The sequence below is a fragment of the Oryctolagus cuniculus genome, chromosome 1, assembly GCF_051225735.1.
Source record: "Oryctolagus cuniculus isolate XC-2025 breed Fujian yellow rabbit chromosome 1, ASM5122573v1, whole genome shotgun sequence".
Classification (NCBI taxonomy): Eukaryota; Metazoa; Chordata; class Mammalia; order Lagomorpha; family Leporidae; genus Oryctolagus; species Oryctolagus cuniculus.
Window position 1 is genome coordinate 213838507 of NC_142867.1, and position 21466 is coordinate 213859972.

At 48.1% G+C, this 21466-nt stretch overlaps 1 protein-coding gene across 13 annotated transcripts in view; it reads left to right on the top strand.

Moving 5' to 3' along the window:
* Nucleotides 1-21466, top strand: part of PALM2AKAP2 (PALM2 and AKAP2 fusion) — a 593877-nt gene that overhangs the window by 368300 nt on the left and 204111 nt on the right. For 8 of the 13 annotated variants that reach the window (XM_089300403.1, XM_089299809.1, XM_070047110.2 and 5 more), the window contains 2 exon segments: nucleotides 11162-11276; nucleotides 12158-12179. In XM_089300403.1, coding sequence (XP_089156529.1) covers nucleotides 11162-11276; nucleotides 12158-12179 — 137 coding nt within the window. 13 annotated transcript variants of the gene reach the window in all.

A 21466-nucleotide genomic window follows, 5' to 3' on the forward strand; every position in this document is an offset into this window, starting at 1 on the left:
CCAGGAATAAACGTAGGATCTCAGGGATTTTGTGAACATTTCGTTGGGGGCTTATCTTGCCTTAGCCCAGCTTCATGAACTCAGTGCTGAGCTCACCCAATGAGGGAGACCAGGAGTCGCCATTCCCCTTGGTCTTGCCACTCCTTTCCTTTTCTACTTTTCCCATCACCTCCTTCCCCACTGCTGGGCCCCAGTTCAGAACCATGCTCCCCCATGGCTTATGTAGAAGTTCCATTTCCCTTGAGTCTTTGCGTTTCCGAGTCACTGTTGACTACACTTGATCTCTGCCCTTCCATGGTATAGAACTCAGTTAGTGAAAGCTGTAGGGAGAGAACACTGAACCTCCGATCTGCGATCAAGCTTGCTGATGGTCAGCACGGCCCAGAGAGCTGTGATGTCCTGGGAGGGGTGGGGCTCCCCATGTAGGGAGGATCTCAAACCAAGTGAGATAACTGTTGGTGGAGCACAGTTCAAGGACTCTGTGTTCCTGAGGGGCAGTTGGGTTAAACAGCTTCCACTCCCAATCTGTCTCTATGTCTGCAAGCATGAAAAATAAGTTGTGTTGCACTGTGCCCTCTGGAGTGACGAGGAAAGAAAGCAATGGTTATGGGAGGCAGTTAGTTGAAAAGAGTGGCAAGGAGCCCTGGTTCTCCAGCCAGACCACAGGGTCCGCACGCTGGCCCCACATCATCTCTGTCCCTGGGCAAGCCAGTGATCTTTTTGTGTTCTCAGTTCCTGCATCTGTGTAATGGGAGTTAAAGATTCTCTTAGGTCATAGGCTGTCATGAAGATTAAGTAGCATAATGCATGAGGAAAAAAAAAAAACAGGACAGTACCTAGCACATAGTAAACACTCAGTAGTCCCAATCATTGTTATTGCTATTACATGCGTAACTATATATGTATATATGGTGCCAAAACAGAATTATTAGGATTATCAGCAACAGCATTGGTGGAGAAAGAAATAGGATGCCCACCCAGGTTTATGGGCAGCACCCTCTCTAAGCAATACAACTGTTGGAAACCAAGTTTGTGAGGCTGTACCCTTTTGGGATTCAGCTGACAGACACCCAGGCTGTCGCTCCCCCTCTTCGTGGAGGAACGACACAGGACCCTGCGCTGTTCTTTCATCTGCTCGGCCCTCCCCAGGTTTGCTGCTGGTTCTTCCCGGGTTGGCTACTATCCCTTCCATCTCCGTGGAAGGGCAGTTCCCCCTGGCCACATTCCCCACTTCCGCAGGGGAGTGGCACACCACCGGCCGGTTCTCTGGGGGCTGCACAGGTGTTCCCTCAGATGTTCCCCTTAGATGTTCCTCATAGATGTTCCCGGTGCATGCCGTCTCTCTCCTCCTTTATAGTCCTCCTCCGCCAATCCTAACTCGGCTGCCCACACGCCGAGTACGCTGCTCTCCTCCAATCAGGAGCAAGTCCTACAGTTTATTGGCTGAACTGGAGGCAGCTGTGTAAAAGCTGTTTTCTCCTCTCCCAGCGCCATATTGTGGGAGAGCAGATGCATAGAACAAGTCTTAATTCCAGTAACTCAGTCTAGTCCGGGTTGCTCCCCACAGATCCCCCTTTCTTTTTATTTTTGGCGTTGATACGTGCCTGTCTTCGGTGCCCCGCAGCACACACTCTGCTCTACTTGCTAGAGTTGCCACAGGTTCTTACAAGTCCTATCAATCAGGCAAACCGAATCCGGGTCCTCTCTTCGCCATGTTGTGAGGAGGTTTTTAGGCACTGATGCATGCCTGTGTTCTGTGCCCTGCAGCGCATGCTCTACTCTGCTTGCAGGGGCTTACAAGCCCTAACAATCAGGCAAACCGAATCCAAGCCTTCTCATTGCCATATTGTGGGGAGGCTTATTGGTGTTGATTCGTGCCTATCTTCGGTGACCTGCAGCTCATACTCTGGTCGAGCTGCCTGCTGGTGCTTATCGCCCTAATCAGGCAGACCGAATCCAAGCTCTCTCATTGCTGTGTTGTGGGGAGGCCTTTCTCTATTTCTCTATCTCCGGGCATTCCTATTTCTCCTATTTTACTTCTATCTACCAGCATTCCTATTTCTCTCATTTTACTTCTAAACTTCTGTTTCTCTTATCCCTGCGGCTTCCCGGCGGCGCTCGCCCCGAGGCTGCTTCTCGGCACCTCGCCCCGCGGCAGCTTCACGGCTCTGCGCGGCTTCCCGGCGCCTCGCCCCGCCGGCGGGTTCCCGGCTCTGCGCGCACGCTCCGCGGTCTCCACGCACTTCGCGCCCGCACCACGGCCTCGCGCCAGCCCGGCGTTCCCTATCTATTCACGCCCCGTGCTCTCTCTGCACGCGGCGGCTTCCGCGAATGTTTCCGCCACCACCGGCATTCAGTCCAAGTTCCCCGGACTAACCTGGCGAATTTCAACCTGGCGGCCCACGTCTCTGCCTCTGGTTCCAGATCTTCGCCTCTTGCTCCCCGGGGTGACTTGAAGAATTCCAAGGTGGCTTATGTTTCCGCCTTGGCCTGCACTCGCGGCTTCATCCTCCCTAACATTTTTCTCTACCCGGTATGTTTTCTTAAGTTTTCTTCCAACAATATTCCTCTCATTTCTCCTGGCTTCTCCCCACAGTCCGTATCCGAGTCCAAGCCTCCTCCAGGTTTCACTTTCGCTTTCAGTCTCCTAGCTTCCCCGCCATAGTCCGCATCCGAGTCTATGAAAGCTTTCACTTTCGCTTTCAATCCTAACTTCTTTCCCACAGTCCATATCCGAGTCTCTGCCTAGGCTTTCAATAGCTTCTTCCGGCACCTAGGCTCTTTGCTAGTCTCTCTCTCCGGTATTTTCCTGCTTCTTCCCTCCTAAGTTTCCTATCCGTCCTAGGTTTCATATCCGAGTCACGGCACCATTATGTCGCTCCCCCTCTTCGTGGAGGAATGACACAAAACCCTGCCTAGGCTTCATATCCGAGTCACGGCACCATTATGTCGCTCCCCCTCTTCGTGGAGGAACGACACAGGACCCTGCGCTGTTCTTTCATCTGCTCGGCCCTCCCCGGGTTTGCTGCTGGTTCTTCCCGGGTTGGCTACTATCCCTTCCACCTCCGTGGAAGGGCAGTTCCCCCTGGCCACATTCCCCACTTCCGCAGGGGAGTGGCACACCACCGGCCGGTTCTCTGGGGGCTGCACAGGTGTTCCCTCAGATGTTCCCCTTAGATGTTCCTCATAGATGTTCCCGGTGCATGCCGTCTCTCTCCTCCTTTATAGTCCTCCTCTGCCAATCCTAACTCGGCTGCCCACACGCCGAGTACGCTGCTCTCCTCCAATCAGGAGCAAGTCCTACAGTTTATTGGTTGAACTGGAGGCAGCTGCGTAGAAGCTGTTTTCTCCTCTCCCAGCGCCATATTGTGGGAGAGCAGATGCATAGAATAAGTCTTAATTCCAGTAACTCAGTCTAGTCCGGGTTGCTCCCCACACCAGGCCAAGGAAATGCTTTCTGGCTCCTGTGAGTAAGAGGGCAGCAGTGCAGCAGAGGATCATGGGAGGCAGGAACTGGAGAACCAGTGGCCCAGCAGTCCTGCCACTTGGCCTCTCCTGCCTCCTCCTCCTTATAGGCCCTAGAGGAAGTTAAGTTCTCAGCAAGACCTTAAAGACCAAGTAAAGACCAGGCAAGACCCTGCTGGAGGAAGCACAAAAGGAGCCATGGGGAAGGGAGACAGGGATGTTGAGGGCCTGCCTGGGGCACCCAGCTGAGCCCTGTAACCGGAGGGCAGAGGATGCTGCGACTGAGAAGGCCACGCAAGGCCATGTACCTTGGGTTGAAGTAGGGACATGTGATATCCTGGGTGTTGGCATGGGCAGCCTCCTCTGCTTGGCATGGTTTCTTCTCATTTCCAACTGATGAATGCATCCTTCAAGGCCCAGCTAATCTGTCACCCACTCAGTCAGTCCTTCTCAACATCTTGTATCAGTTGGAAATTGCATTTAGCTGTGATCCCAACGGTGGCTTCAACTCATAACAAGAATCTGGAGTCCAGACGTGGGGTCATTACTGCATTGTGCCTCTGGAACCCAGCACCTGCCTTCTGCACGTTGGGCTGTCCTTCGTATAGTCGTGCCTCTGAGGACACGAGATGACTGCTCTGCCTCTGGCATCATAAATCCCTTATGGTAGGCAGAATAATAGGACCCCCAATGATGTGTACATCCTAATCCCTGGAAACTGAATTTGTTAGGTTACAGCAAAGCAGAGTTAAGGTTTCCTAACAGCCCACTTTCAAATGGGGAGATGATTACCCTGGATTCCCTGGATGGGTCCCATGCAATCAGAGATCCCTAGAAGTGGAAGGGGGAGGTGGAAGAAGGGTCAGGGGGAGAATTGACTAGGGAAGAATGGTCAGAGAGACACAGCATGGGCAGCTTTGAAGGTGGGGGGCGGGGGTGCCACGAGCCAAGGAAAGCAGGTGGCCGCAGGCGCTCCTCACACACCCTGCTGATTGGAGCCAAGTGACCCCATGTCAGACCTCTGTTCTGAAGAAGTGTAAAATAGTACACAATACACTTATATTGTGGTAGTTGTCACAGCAGCAATGGGAAACAAATCCAAATCTCCGGTACCAGGCCCCTGCACCAGGGAAGAAGAAAACAAAAGCCATAAAAAAAAAACAAAAAGTCATAAAGAAAAACAGAAGTCATAAAGGGCATATGACTGTGCTACTGACTTCAGCTGTTCCCCTTTTAAGGAGCTTTCCCAGAAGTCCTGCTCAACAACAACTTTTACTTACACCTCATTGGCCAGAGTTGGGGGCTTGGGAGGGGCTGGGATATACTTAATTGGCTGGGCACATTGGCATCGAGAAAATTAAGGATTTTGTTTTAATGAAAGAAGGAGACAATAGATCCTGGGCAGACAAGATAGAGGCCCTGACACCCACTTGCAAGTAGAATCAGTCTGTAACACATGCTCCCTCCTTCGATTACGGCCCTTGTGGAGTTGCATTGTGATATGTGTGTTTGCATGGCTGTCCTCATTACTCGACCAAGAATTCCTGTGAACAGACACTGTGCTTGATTTATCTCTGCCCCTGGTGCTCAGAGGGAGTGTTTGCCTAAAGTTAGATGGATGAATGGAGCAGTGGGTTTGGAAACAGCATAACGGATGTACTTCATAGAGCCAGAGCCCTTCTGTCTATTCCTATGAATACAGCAGGTCCATTGGGATTAGGTGAATTTTTATAAGACCATCTGGCCACCATTGCAACCTCATCTCCAGTAAATTAAACCTCCACAGCTGCAGTGTGTCACCTTTCCTGACAGTTTGTTGCAATCTGCTTTTTGCTTAGAGCAAGCTGGTCAGGGGCTGTTAGGTGCACCTGTCACAGTCTGCAGGGCCTCAATTAACTTTGTGTATAACTTATACTTCCTGCCCATTCCTTATTTTTAGCACAGCACTACCTACTCATCTCCTCCAGAGAAGACTGCATTCAATTTCAGTCATGAACATTCAGAGCAGTGGCATTTCTTTTTTTTTTTTTTTTAAGATTTATTTGAAAGTCAGAGTTACACAGAAAGAGAAGGAGAGGCAGAGATAGGAGAAAGAGAGAGGTCTTCCATCCACTGGTTTACTCCCCAGTTGGCTGCAATGGCTGGAGCTGTGCCGATCTGAAGTCAGGAGCCAGGAGCCTCTTCCGGGTCTCCCATGCAGGTTCAGGGGCCCAAGGACTTGGGCCATTCTTTACTGCTTTCCCAAGCCATAGCAGAGAGCTGGACCTGAAGTGGAGCAGCTGGGACTCGAACCGGTGCCCATATGGGATGCTGGCACTACAGGCAATGGCTTCTCCCCCTATGCCATAGTGCTGGCCCCAGCAGTGGCATTTCTAGCCTGGCTGGGGCCACTGGTGTTGACTGTTTGACAACTGTTTGTTGGGATGTTCCTGGGTCCCAAGATTCAGGTTTTCCTAAGGAAGAGTGGCCCAGGTCACTCAACACCTGCAAAACCCAAGATCATACGTGCATTTGGAGAAAAAAAATGTGCTTGGCTCTAACTCATTAGACGGACACAGGCTGTCCATGGCCTTCACCCATCCCCTTTGGGGTGAAGCTCAGTTGTTATCGCAAAGCTTTAGTTTCGTTGTTTTTCTCTCGCTCCTCTCCTTCTCGGTTAGCAGCGGGGTATCATGACCCAAATCTCTAGCACCTGAGCTATATAGCTCAGTGCCCTGAAACCCACAGGGCCAGGGAGGGCTGTGCAGATGGCAGGCCAGCCAATAGGCCCCAGGTCACAGAGCGTTCCTAACCACTTAGGGCTCCTGCATCCAGAGAAGGGGGTTACTTGGAGACCATTAGTTTTAACTCCCTGGGTTTGGTTTTGCATCCCTGGTAGTGCCTAGCCCAACCAAACCAGCTCAGTAAAGGTTGATTTTGCATTAAGCAGATATTGGAGTGCCCCTCCCCATTAACCTTTCATTTCACACATGAGGCGCTGAGGCCTTGAGCCCTCCTGATGTCATAGGCTGTCAGTCCTAGTTTCTTAGCATCAGACCTCAGAGAGGCAGGCAGCTAGTTCTTTAGTTTATAAGGCAGAGCAAGAGAGAGAAAGAGAGATAGAAAGAAAGAGAGAGGGAGGGGGGAGAGAGAGAGAGGGAGAAAGAGAGAGAGAGAAAGAATCAGTCTTCCATGTGCTAGTTCACTCCCCAAATGCTCATGAGAGCCAGGGCTGGGTCAGGCTGAAACCAGGAGCCAGGAACTCAATCCAGGTCTCCTATGTGCGTGGCAGGGACTCAAGTACTTGATCAATCACTTGCTGCCTCCCAAGGTGAGCGTTAGTAGGAAGTGGAAATGAAGAATCAAGCTGAGAATTTAAGCCATGTACAGGATGCAGGTGTCCCGCTCCTCCAAATGCCTGCCTTGGAGGTGGGGGATGAGGAGTGGGGAGGGTGATATTTTTGTTTTGTTTTGTTTTGTTTTTGACAGGCAGAGTTAGACAGTGAGAGAGAGAGAGAGAGAGAGAGAGAGAGAAAGGTCTTCCTTCCATTGGTTCACTCCCCAAATGGCCTCCATGGCTGGCGCGCTGTGTAGATCCGGAGCCAGGAGCCAGGTGCTTCTCCTGGTCTCCCATGCGGCTGCAGGGCCCAAGCACTTTGGGCCATCCTCCACTGCACTCCTGGGCCACAGCAGAGAGCCGTTTGATTGGCCAGTGCCATGGCTCACTAGGCTAATCCTCCACCTGCGACGCCAGCATTCCACGTTCTAGTCCCAGTTGGGGCACCAGTTCTGTCCCGGTTGCTCCTCTTCCAGTCCATTGAACCAATGGAAGGAAGACCTTTCTGTCTCTCTCTCACTGTCTATAACTCTCACTAACTCTGCCTGGCCAAAAAAAAAAAAAAAGTAGCTGATTACATCTTGACAAGTAATAAATGCATTTTTAAATTAGGAAAATATGAAAACAAAATTAGCTACAATCTCATTACCTAGAGACAAATACCTCTGATATTTTCCCATTTTCTCTGTCTCAGTCCTCGTGAAGGAGTGCTCTACTTCTTTCCACGTTTCTGTGAGGATTAGGGGGAGAGCACGGGGAGCTTGTGCTTTTTTAACCTTTTAGCTTCAAGTATTATTGGGGTAAACATGCGTAAGTGTGTTTGTGTATATACTGTATACAACTAACTGGGGTATGCCTTTTAGAATATATACCTTCATATTTAACATCAACATGTAAGAGGGGGCTTCAAACAATTCATTAAAATGCATATAAAAAAACTATGCATGGATTTCAAAACTTTTTGTACCAAAATTAAACTTACCTTTAATTCCATTTTCCATGAACTTTATGAACTCCCTTTGAATATATTTGACCCGTGTCCGGTAATTATTACAATCATGCTTACAATGAGCTTCCTGTCAAACTCAGTGTCTTAAACCAAAAATCAGTTGTTGCTCACGCTTATGGGAGCAGGCTGGGTGCCTGATCCAGGCTGGGCTCTGCTGATCTGGGCTGGGCTCACCCTGGACGTGCAGCTCTGGCTGTGAGTTGGGTTATCTCTGAGGTCCAGGTTGAAGGGGCAGCAGCTGCCCAGAGAAGCTCTTCTCTTTTCGCTTACAGGGGTCAGGGGACAAGCCCAACAGGGAAGCACTTTTCCAAGCCTCTGCCTGTGTCTTGTCCAGCAACATCTCATTGGCCCAAGTCAAAGCATGCTTGACGTATTCCACCCAACATGACACCAAAATAAGTCACCTGGTCAGACACCGTCACTGGGTCAGGTGACGGGAAAGAGAGGGAATGTGTTTGAGAATAATACGTGTAATCCACTGCACGTTGAGTTTTAAATACAATCTGCTCAGGATTCACTTGGCCGGTGTCATGATATGGTGAGAACACAAGTAAGGGGCCAGCATTGTGGCATAGTGGGTTAAGCCACCACCTGTGATGCCAGCATCCCATATGGGCACCGGTTCAAGTCCTAGCTGCTCCACTTCTCATCCAACTCCTTGTTAATGGCCTGGGAAAGCAGTGAAGCAGTGGACGATTACCCAAGTGCTTGGGTCCCTGCAGGCATGTGGGAGACACAGATGAAGCTCCTGGCTCCTGGCTTTGATCTCGCCCAACCTCAGCCATTGTGGCCTTTCAGGGAGTGAACCAGTGAATAGAAGATTTATCTTTCTCTCCCACTCTCTGTAACTCTGCCTTTCAAATAAATAAATCTAAAAAAAATAAAGTGCATGTAAGAGGGAGCACTCACATTCTAAGATAGGAAGGCAGGGCAAGGAGCGTCCAGGCCTGCTCTTTTTAATAACAACATTTTTGCCAGAAGTAACCAAGGTGTCCCCTAGGAACTACCTTAATTCCGTCCAAGGACAGTGTCCTCAGTGATCTCCCACAAGACCTCACCTCTTAAGAGGTTCTACCACCTCAACCTCACCATGCTGGGGACCACGCCTCCAGCCCATGGACCCTTGGATGGACACGCATCTCATGCCTTGATTTCCCTCAGAATTATCCACTCAAATGTGCACAGAAGATTTTGTTGGACATTTGGTATGGCAAAAGCATTGTATCTCTTTTTATATTTCTATGTTGCTTGCACCCACTGTGGGTTCTATTTGTGTCCTAACCCTTACACAGTCTCTCAAGTCAAAGCTTGCTGAAGAAGCCACTGTGGCCTCAGAAACTGATAGTTTTTTCTTGGCTGAACCATACCTTTGTGCAATTTGACTCAGCTTCTTCAAATTCATTCAACATAGATGTACTGAGTACTGTCTCCTCCCCATGATGAATTTATAATCTAGCATGGGAAATTATAATTGGTTGCAGGGGACTGTCATGCACTGTAGGTTGTTTAGCAACATCCTTGGCCTCTGCCCATCAGTAACACCAGCTTACTCTTCCTTTGAGTTATATATAAGCAAAATATCACTAAACATTTCCAGATATCTTTTGGGGACAAAACTCAGCTAGTTTGTGAACCACTACTCTATCATATAGCACCCTTGGTAAGACTTCGATGAGCCAACATCGTGTGCTAAGAAATATTCCGGGCAGGCTGATGTTATTTCCTGGTGGTCAATCTAGGAAAGCCTCAGGGCCTAGGAGGCCTCTGCATGGAGACTTCAGGAATGGTTAGGGTTTGAGGTGTGTTTCCTGGAGGAGGGAGAAGCAAGGATAGATAAGGAGTAGTCCTGTTGACTAAGACATCAAGTGAAACAGGCATGCTAGTGAGACTGGAGTCAGATATGTACTAGCAGGCTGAATACTGTCAGACCTTATAAATTGTGCTCAGATTTCCACTGTCACTCTGGGTGAGATGATGAATGAATCTGAAGCCGTGTGCATCCTGACATTTGGATGTATGGTTTGTCTTCTTAGTGCAAACTAATTGCTCCCGACTCCCATCCATCCAGCGGTCACTTTTCTGACACCCTGGAGGAAACAGGAAAGGACTCTGGGGCGTAAGGCATCCCTAAATGAGCCCATGCCTCTGCCTTGCTGCTTCTTACCTCCCAGGCGACTCACTCTGAGCACCTTATGAGTCCAGTGGATTTCAGTATAAGTTCCCATGAGTGGATCAGAAGGTGGAAGAGGAGAAGGGGTGTAGACAGGCTGCAGCAAAGCTCCAGCATGACAGAGCGGACAGGGGCCAGATGCAAACATGAGTGAGTGAGTGAATGAGTGAGTTTGTGAATGAACAATTATTACCAAATAGCTCAGGAGGCACCACAGCCAGGAGCCCTCTCTAGCGTCTCCCTCTATGACCCGGCAGACATTGCTGTGTAACAGTGCCACCCTCGTATGCCAGCACACACAGGGTCGCACAAGGCAGGGACTATGTGACACATTGCAGAAGCCCTGAGCTGAGAGCACAATGTTTAGAGCTGCCCTAAATCCTTGCTTCAGGGCTCTGTAACAGTGAACCCATTACTCAGCCTTGCCAAGTCTTACCGTGATCTTCCTGTAAAATGAGGGTTCCCTACTCACAGGGTCTTGGGAAGATGAAATAGAACCGTCCCTGTGAATTCTTAGCTTCATTCCTATGGCAGAGTGACCACACCGTAAAAGCTGGTCACTGTCACTTTCCTTGCACTGAGAAAATAAAGGTGCCAAGACTTTCCCCAAATCCTAGCTGTCATTCCCATTCCAGAATATTCCCAGAGCCTCCTGACAATGCTGAATCTTCCATTTCAGAAAACATAATAGTTGTAAAAGCTGAGGAAAGGTCCAGAAGAGTAGGGGCGGTTGCATCCATTTGCCCCAACTGGCTTCTTTTTGGCAGGAGAAATTAGGCCACTGAGAGACAGGACAGCAGCCCTTTCTTGGTGACAGAGTCTCTTTGTGCAAGACTGGCTCTTCTCTGGCCAAGCGGAGAGCAAGCAGTTACTCTGAGACAGCCGAGGGAATAGGCAGCGGTTTTCTTTCAGCTGTGATGTCCTATGCTATATAGAAGAGCCTCCCTCTGAATGGGAAATGGGTGGGTTAAGAGGCTTGGAGGCTGGGGGCTGCAGACAAGAGGAGGTGGTGCCGGTGGCTTTCCTTTGACTGGGGTCCACCCAGACTTGGAAACAGAGGACGCTCTGTAATGTAAAACCTTGGCCTGGTTCCTCAGCATAATGTAAAACAGAGACTGCCAGGAAGGTCCAAGTCGCTGCTCGCCTGCCCGTGGATGGCAGGACAATAAGGCAACTTGTCTTCTCTTTGTGTGTTTTCCAGGCTGGAGCAGGAAATACAGGCGCTAGAAAGCGAAGAGTCCCAGATATCTGCCAAAGAGCAAATCATCCTAGAGAAACTCAAGGAGACAGAGAAATCCTTCAAGGACTTTCAGAAGGTGAAGAAAACAAACCTGATTTCCCTAAATGAAATCCAAGGGGGAAGTAAGGCCTAGAAAAATGGCACCCGCTGGAGAACAAGCCAGAGGGTATTGATGAGAGATCTGGGCCATGGACACCTTGACATGAGGGACAGGTGTGTGAGGCCCAGGTGCTGCCCCAGTGCTGGAAGTGGCCTATCTTCAGGTGCCTGGCTGAACACCTCACTGCTGGGAAGACTAAAGAGCCACTAAATTAACCCCATCTACCTGTTGTCTTGACCCCTTCTGCACCTAGTGCATGAAAAGCCTTCTCCTGTTGGACTAGGAATCTAAAGCCAATTCCTATGAAGCAGATTAAACATGTTCCCTAAGGCTTTAATTATGCTGTGTTTTTTTAGTCTTTCCTTTGTTAAAAAAAAAAAAAAAAAAAAAGGCTAGAAGCAACACCCTATGGACCAGATGTGAATTCTAAATATGAATAGTGTCAACAGAGGACATTTTTACTGTGTGTAAAACACATGGTGTTGTGTCGCCAAGAGTAGAAAATCCAAAAAGCCAACAGGTTCTGAATGTATCAGGACCCTCCCACCATCTAGCTGCTGTGTCCTCCTTACACCCACACTTCTCCGGTTCAACCAGGGCTGTTTTCTGGAGAACTAAAGTCGATCTCTATTGGGAGAAATCTGGCACAGCGTGGGAATGGTAACTTATTCCCTGACATTTTGGGATCCTGAACAAATGTCTCAGAAGAAGAGGACATTGAGTTTGCTCCCTTGTAGTGAAATTCTGGGCTTGGGCTGGCACAGGGTTGGGGGTGGGGTGGAGACTGGCTGACTGACGCGCGAGTGCACCCACCCTTGTGTGGATAGTAACACCCTGCCCTGCTTTTGTCTCCACAGAGCTTCTCCAACACGGATGGAGGTAAGTGCACTCTGCCCCAGCTGTAGGCGAGAGTTCTTGCATTCCAGCTTAGCGAGTTTCACTAACACAGGCTCTGCACAGGGACGTGATGTGACGGTTGGCTGGGGTGTCTGCAGGAAGGGACAGTGCCATTGGCAGGGCTCGGGAGAGCCACATTGCCTTGGGGAGCTGGGGATGCCACATGGAGAGGAGAGCAGGCTTCCCTGGTGCACAGGAAGGCCTGAGACCCTCCACGTGACCAGCAAGAATGCTTAAAGTAGCAGGCGGACCCACAAGCATCTGCGTTCCCAAGACTTCTGTCTGAGAAGTAGGGAAGGGAAGGAGCCTGCCTGCTGTGCCCTTGAGACGGCTGTGTGGGCATGGAGACCCCGTCATTTGTGACTGGGTAGCAGGCAGAGATGAAGCCATGTTCTCTCTCTCACCACCCTCTCTTTCCTTTCACCTTGAACTTCTCTTGTCTCCTCCTGAGTTCCTTCCCACCATGGCCAACCCGCTCACCTAAGCAGATCGCGGATGTGGGACAAATGCTGGTCAGGGTTGAAGATGGCCAGTGGAGGAGGTCACCCTTGACTCTGTCCCCCATCACTGTTTGCCAAGGAAGAGTGAGCTTGGGCTTAAGACGTTGTAAAAGTCTTGGGGATTGGGGACTGGCGCTGTGGCATAGTGGGTTAAGACTCCACCAGTGGTGCTGGCATCCCATATGAGCACCAGTTTGTGTCCTGGCTGCTCCTCTTCTGAACCAGCTCCCTGCTATTGTGCCTGGGAAAGCAGTGGAGCCCCTGTACCCACATGGGAGACCCAGAAGAAGTTCCTGACTCCTGGCTTTGGATCGGCCCAGCCCCAGCCATTGTGGTAATTGGGGAGTGAACCAGTGGATGGAAGACCTCTCTCTCTCTCTCTCCCTCTGCCTGTCTGTAACTCTGCCTCTCAAATAAATAAATAAATCTTTAAAAACAAAAAGTCTTGGGGATCCCAAGGAAGAGATTCCATGGTATCACCTGTCATCCTGGATTGTGATTCTTGCCATCCGTGGTCACAGCTAAACCTGGGTGACCTCTCTGTCAACGCCACTGCGACCAGTAAGGAAGTGTGGTTCAAGAATGCGCTTGATGCTGGGCCACACTGTGGTCTGGGAGTGTAATCTGAAGCATGTGCCAGTGAAGGGACTTTGGGTTAGGGTTGGGGTTAAGGGTTGATTGGGGTTAGGGTTAGGATTAAGGATCTCTCTCTTGCTTTCCTCATTCTTCTATTTCCAAGGCTGGGAGCTGCCAAGACCTTTCAGAATCCCCAACTGTTGTTGCTAAGAACTAACAAAAGCTTATTATAGAATAACGATGCCTTAAGAAAAACCTTCAGTTGCTGAGACATATGAATTCTAGAATCTAGGTCTTTGGATTCTGTTAACTGTGCAGATGCTGCAGTTAATGAACAAACACCTCCTTAACTTAGGAAATACCAAAGAAATGGCTGCTGGTGTGTGTGTGTGTGTGTGTGTATGTGTGTGTGTGTGCCATGGCCCCTCCTCAGGTGCTCTATGCACGTCTCCCTATGCGTCGTCTCAGCGGGAATAGCTGTGCTGCACTGCCGGGTCACCACTGGGTTTGAACTGTGTGGTAGTACTGACAATAGGAGCAAGGGCAGCCGGTCTGGACTAGAATTTCCTGACTGTGTACATTCTGATGACCCTCTGCCATCATACTCTTGTTCTACAGTAGAGCCCCCATGAGTTGGGAGAGTTGTTTTCATCACCTTAGACTGGCACAGGGTCCTGTGTAACTACAAATTGCATATAGCCTGTATCTAGTAAAAACTCTATTCTTTACTCACTGTGGAGCTGGCATGAAATCCCCTGGCCAAAACAGGCAAAGGCGAGCCTGTCTGGGCCTCCGTTGATCCTTGCTATATGATACTCATCTTGGGTTTTCATCCCGTGCCAGCCTGTGGTGGCCTGGCACCTTCCCATCAAAACCTTGGTAGCAAAGATTGGGAAATCTCCATCTTCAGTTGCCTGTAAGTCCTGTTGTCAGGGGACCTTTCATCGGTTGGGTTCCTCTGTCTTTAGCTGCAGGTGTCCTTCGTAGCTGCTGTGAATATTTCAGCCGTGCTGGAACTAAGCGGCAGTCATCTCCAACTTCTGCTGTGACTGGCGCCCCACCTTCTGTTATGGTAGAGAGGGTCCACCTTGACTTCAACAGGGAAAGACCAGGTTATGGACTGAGGCCACAGGAAGCAATGTTCCCATGGAAGATGCGGAGGCCCTGTTTGTTATTCCTGGTGCTAATGTGTCAGATACTTCCTGGCTGCATAACCTTAGGGTTTATTGAATATTTGGTGATACATGGGAAGGGGCAGCCCTGCCTACCTCCTTATGTCCTGGCCTGCCTCCACTCCCTCATCTCAGCAGGATCCTGCTGCCCCCACCCTCCAGGAGCTTTAGCCTTCAAACTTGTAGCCAGTGAGTTTGGGGCAAGGGTGTCTCCATCAGCCGTGCACATCTGGAGCTACCTTCTGGAGCTAGATACACTCTAAGCTGTATGCGCCATCGAATTTACCAGGCATACCTGTGACTGGTCTGTGAGACCTCCCTGGGTCTTGATGGCTGGAGCCTTCATCACAGACGAATGTACATACATTTTACTGAGATCTGATGCCACAGATTTCTAGAAATCCGCAGAGGAACTTGGAAGTTCTGCAGATATGCCCTGCTTCTCTCCTGTACTCCCCCTCTTGTCCCAGATTGCTGCTTTGTCCCATGGATTTGCTGTTACTGGTCTGTCCTCACCCTTCGAGACCGGCTTACCTCAATCTGCCCTCTCTCTGGTCCTGCCTTGTGCTGGTTGGTGCACAGACTCAAGGAAGGAACTGGATCCCATGGAGCCCAGCTTTCTAGAGTCTTCCTGCTTTAATTTTCCCACTTCCCTTAGGGGGTGCGCAGATTCTTCTTGTCTCACCCCAGTGGTTTCTTCTGCACACCTGCTCATGTTCAGGCTGGCCAAGGTCTCACCTCCCTAAATGAGATTGTTAGGTGTCTGCCCAAGGAAAACACAGCAGAATTTCCTGCAGTTGAACCAATGGCGAACTCACTGGGTGTTGTGATTTGGAATTTCTAGATTCTCTGGCTGAAATATTAAATCCTGGGATCAATTCTGAAGTTTTTTTTTTTGTCTTAATACATATAAGATTGATCTTCTGAATTAATCAGGCATGAAAATCTGTATAAATTCAGAAAACGAGTCTATTTTCAGTACTATATAACACACATTTCTGGTGCCATGTTCTGTATCTGACCAATCCCATCAAGCTGGTAACGCCTCTCACCAGCCCATCTCTTACATCTGCCCTCCACCCCCTGAACCCATTGACCTCTGAGAATCTAGAGCTTTCTGATGACTCCCCTGATACACAGAGCAGTCCTGGGGTTTGAGCTCTCTGGCCGGGATCCGTCCTGCCTCAGCTACTCTGCTAAATACCACTCACTGGGCAAATGCTAGCCTTTGTTTATTCTGATCCTCTGGTTCAGTGGCCGCCGCAGCGGTCCATTATGTAGGGCAGACAAGCTGCTGTCTCGGCAGAGAACCCATTGGGCCTTCCAGCACTGAGCCTAATTGTGTTCCCTGTTCTCTGCTACCAGATGCAGTAACTTACATTTCCTCCCAGCTCCCCAACCTGCCAATCCTCTCTTCACGAACAGCAGAACTGTCACCTGGGCAGGACGGGACCAGCAGAGCAGCTGGTAAGTCCTGGGGAGCCCTTTGGTTTTTATGCCAGGACTATCCAAGGGGGCTTGCATTTCTCTGAGCTTGATTAATGATAGGGGCGCCCTGATATCCTTATGTAGGGTACCCCTCCTCCAGCCCAGCCCCAGACACAGCATGTACAGTGGCCACACAGGGACTGTGTAGAAAAGTCCTGTGCATTCCCCTGACGTGTACTTGAGAACCCAGCGGGAGGAAATTTTGCCTCCAGTTCTGGGGGAGTCTTTGTCCCATGTTCCTGGTCTTTGTATTTGTCTTTATTCTCAAAGCCAATCTGATTGTTATACTCTGCCTCCAGGAATTTTTGTTTTTCTCATTGGGTTTGCACAGACCAAAAGCGCTATGACGGAAACTGGGTCAAAAGTATCTTCTAAACATATGCATCCTGCGGCAATGGAGCTGTCTGTGAATAGTATGAATATATCTTCCCAGGACATCTCATTTCTGGAGTTATTCCTTAACTATGTTGGTGTATTTTGAGGGGAGGGTGAAGGAGAACTTGCTAATGTTTCTCACATTTGTAGATTTTATAAAAGAAGACATTTGTAGGTATAGAGTATGGAGAAGGCCATGTTTCACTCTGTGGATTGCAAATGTACCCCGGAGATCAGAACTGGAAGGTTTTAAATGATAAGACTCTACAACAACCCATTTGCACTATGCAGAAGTGCACTGCGAGGGTTAAATGAAAAATGAACAGTTGCACAGTTACTGCCAATGCAGGTGAACTCAAGTATGAGGACCTAGGCTATGCTTTACATATTCTACATAAGTTTATATTTAAAATAAATCGCACGGTGACACCTATTACAAAACAAAGCGAACATGGACTTTAAAGCCATAGGGAAGCTCTTATGTAGGCCAATCTGAATATTTTATGAAGCAAATAGCTCCTCCTTATTTTACTGCAAGAGTAAAACAAAAGGCAAGTAAGTATTGACATGGTTCTCAGGCCCGCTGGCTTTGTGTTTTAATTTCTTCCCTCACATGTCATCTATCTGTGGTGAGAACACTTAGAATCTGATCTCTTAGCAATGTTTAGTATGCAATGCATTGGTATTAAAGACAGTCACCATATTGTACAATCTCTTGAACTTACCCTCCTGTCTCATGGAATTTTGTACTCTTTGACCAGCGTTTCTCCAGTGGTCCCCTACCCCAGCCCCTAGTGACTACCATTCTGCTCTCTGCTTCTGTGAGTTCACCTTGTTTAGCTTCCACATATAAGTGGGATCATGCGATCCTCATCTTTCTGTGCCTGGCTTGTTTTGCTTAGCATAATATCCTCCATGCTGTTGTAAATGACAAGATTTCCTTCTTTTTCAAGGCTGAATAGCATTCCATTGTGTATATATCACATTTGCTTTGTCCACTTGTCTATTGATGGATGCTTAGGTTGATTCTGTATATTGGCTGTTGTGAATATACTGACTAAATATCTACTGGGTATTCTGTAAACACCTTGGCATGTTACTGGTACCTACAACTCACAGAGCTCTAGCATGGGCAGGACTGTCAAGTAGTATCCAATCAAACCTCGGCCAGGGCTGGGTGTCCTTGGATAGCCTTCAGTCACACAGCAAAGGACACACTCAAAATTACTTAAACTGCAGACTGTTTTCAGTGCTCTGAGATCAACCTGGGTAACAACTGTAGAAAAGTCTCACAGTTTTCTGCTTGCTGTCAGAGACTCTGGCGTTGATAATTCCCAGTAGTTGTAGGCAAACAGATTCTCAGCTCCTCCCTAGGAGTCCCTACATCACACAGCATATGTGAAACTAATGGATCAGCTCATGGATTGAGTACAGACAGTGAATGAGAACTAATTTTATGAACTGGAAAAGGACTTAGCAATGCCAGTAGTCAAAGAATGTAGAGTTCAGTAGTAAAATATCAATGTGGTATGGTGCTCTGTAAATAGGAACACATATTCTACCCAACCTAGCGTCCTTCATATTTGAAATTACTGCAAAAACATAATGATCCAAATAGCAAATGCATTTTTAAAGTATAAGGTAATCAGAAGCTTTTAAAAAATAAGCTTGCATGTACTTTTGTTTACTAGTTAGAAACTAATTTGTGTAAATGCATCTACAGTGAGAATGCATAGGAGCAGTGCTGTAGAAGGAGTCGCTTGGATGTGGTTCACTCCTTGTCCATGCTCTGGAATGAGGTGTTGAGGTTCGTTATCAATTATAGTTTACAGTAAGCAGACAGAGCAAGGGTAGCCTACAACCAGTGGTACTTGTCACTACAAGTCTTCTACATAATTGTCATTACTGAGAATCGTGATAGATCTTCTAGTTGGAGTTTGGAAGTTTAGGATATTGTATAGATGAATCACAGGCATCTATTCCGATATTATTTTCAGAATTAGCAGGCATCTATTCCCATACCTTATCCAGACCTTGAACCCCTGCCCTTGCAGCCCTGCAATATGGTCCTTCCACTGTGGTCTCCCTCCTCGTGGTTGGAACTCAGTCTCCCTTCAGGTGGCCCATCCCATCTCTAGCTGGTTCTGGCTACTGGGAAGTGCTTCCTGTGTTCGAGCCATCTTTTGTCTGCCTTCATCTTCCCTTTGTTGGTCCTTATCATGCCTCTTGGAGTTAGAACAAATCTGAGTCTAATTTCCCTTCCAGTACTTGAAAATGACTTTCCTAGCCCCTCATTATAAATCCCCTCTACCCTCCCAGCCCTAGTTTCATCAGCTGGTCCCAAGATAATGAAATTGCTTAGGGACACAGCCTGCCATCCACGGGCCTCTCTTCTGAACACTCCCCACTTTGCCTCCAGTCTTTCTGAAGTGCTGTGCTCAGGACTGCCCAGGGCACCCTGGGGTAGGCTGATCACTCTCCGTAACAGAGCATGACACCACAGACTATATGCTGCAAGACTCTGATGCCATTTCAACTTTGTCTCTGAAGGAAGGCTTTAAAGTCATCTCCCTGTGCCCTGACTCTTATTTCCTTTCTCAGTAGAGTGGTTGCTTGAGCAGCATCCCAGCTGAAATGTGCGGTCCATTCCCCTCCATTGTGCACATCCTGCTTCACCTGCTCACACGTAGAACTTAACACAGTCCTTTCCTTTCTTAATTGCAAATGCCAAAAATAAGAATGATCTATGCGCCTTTCTGCCCCTTGTAGGTAAGACAAATTTCTTCCTGGTAGGCTGTCTCCCATGAGTGGTGATGATGGGGTGGGGGGGAGGTACAGTCACTGAAGAACTGGGATAGGAAGATGGGAGGGGTGGATGGTATGGGGTTTGAGTCCAGGGCTGCACTATTCTCTCCGGTTTCAAACTCAGCAGCTCTTCTATCCTTGTGTTTGCATGTTGTGTTTCTGCATCAGATGTCATTTGAATCAAGGGTCTGAGAGTTTTGAAGATGGGGAAGTCTCCTTTCTATTGTTGAGATCTCTATAACTCATGATTATAGCAACTCCCAGCCTTACTCTTCTCAGTTTAGTACCACCTCACAGCTGAAAAGCAGTCTGCCTCCTTTCACTGATGAAAAGCACTGCATGTTGGAACCAAAGCCAGAGCACTGGGGACACTCCACAAGGGGTCCCTTGGCCCTCGGTTATCCTAAAACAGCCCCTCTGCCACTTAATCATGCAACCAGTAACCAGTTCTGACAGTCATTCTGTCACCCAAGGCAATGTTTCTGTCTTGTCCACAGGGAAGTAAGGGGCTTTGTGATAGCCAGACATTGCATGCACGCACAGACACATAGTGTGAATGTGTTGCTGGCATTTGCCTACTCTTTCTAGAAACCTTGAACAAAAACATCTATATTTTTTATATTAATCTGTCTAGTTTTGCATGATGAAATGCTGGCTCTTGGTACTCTCTGATCTTGAATATTTTTTAAAAGATTTACTTATGCATTTATTTGAAAGGCGGGGGGGGGGGGGAGAGATTGACCTCCAGCCACTCTTCCCCGAATGGCTACAACAGCCGGGGCTGGGCCAGCAGAATCTAAGAACCAGGAACTCCATCCAGGTCTCTCACACGGGTGGCAGAGGACCAAGCACCTTCTTTCTCAGATGCATCAGCAAGCACCCGGATCAGAAGCAAAGTAGCACTCCAATATGAGATGTCAGCTTTGCAGGGGGTGGCCTAACCTGCTGTACCAGAACACCAGCCCCTGCTCGTTGAATGTTAATGTCTTGCCATCTTGCTCCTCCCGTGTAGCTTACAATCTTCTCCTTCTCATTTTTGAAAACCAGAATTTTAAGTGCTTGCTTCCAGCACCTTTCCTGTGTCCAGCATTGTTGAGACAAAATGGGTGATAAAGCAATTGAGCGCCTTTATATTCCAGGTGCTCTATGACTTCGCGGTCTGTTCTGCTCATCTGAATAGGGCTTCAGTCCTCTCCAGCAGCATTCTTTCAGGCACTTTTTAGACTGAAAACTTTTTCTTGACCGAAAAGATAGAAGTAGAATCAGATACAAGAACTTTTTGCCTATGTTATCCATTGATATCACATCCTTGCTGACTTACAGAAAAATACAATGAAAATGTATTGTGGAGGCCAGAAGTCCAAGATCAGTGCGTGCAGGATGGATTTCAGGAGAGGGCTGTGAGGACGAGTCACTTCCATGCCTCTTCTGTTACTTTTCTACAGATCATGTATCATTCATTTATATATTTAATGTTTGGATTACTTAAAAATTGTCACCTAATTGTACATAGTTTTGAGGTACAGTGTCGTAATTCCATGTGTATACACAATGTGTGATGATCAAATCAGGGTATTAGCATTTACATCTCCATAAACGTTTATCATTTCTTTGTGTTGAGAACCTTAAGATACCTCTCTTCTAATATTTTTAGCATACATCATGAATTGTTGTAAACTGTTGTCACCTTGCCATGCTGTGGCATGCGAAGGCATCTTGGGAAAATGATTGATTGTGAGGAATTTTTAATCACTAGTTTTTGAAATTAGAGATAGCTCTCTGAGATAAGAGGTTCATCTGCACTCAAATGCCTCATTTTCATTGCTGTTGACATGAAAATATCCAGTTTTATATTCCCAATGTCAAAAGAAGATATGAATTATATATGCACACACAAATATATGTATGTAGAATCATATGCTCAAAGGCATAAGACAGCACACATGTATGTCCATTCAATAGGTCACACGTGTGCATTGCTTGTCTTTCTCATGGCAAATTGCCATACCAGTTCCTGGTGTTCACTATACTGGAATGACTTAGGTAAATATGCTCCTGAGTGAGTGACAGCCATGAGCTGTCTACTGCTCTCCTGTTGTATTAGGCACACAGGCTGTTCATAGCACCATAACATATCAATGCTAGAGACCTTTCATTGTATAAATGGTAAAAAATGTGGGCAAAAGAGATGTTGTGGGCTGAGGAGGAAGTTAGACCCACTGCCATTCTCCTTCCCCTTTTCTTGACTGATGGCAGTGGGGCGTGTGGTACATTTCCACCACGTGTGGACCCTCAGCCTCGTTCCTCCTCCTATAATCACAGCAATCACAGCGAGTCAAAGGAGGTGGACTGT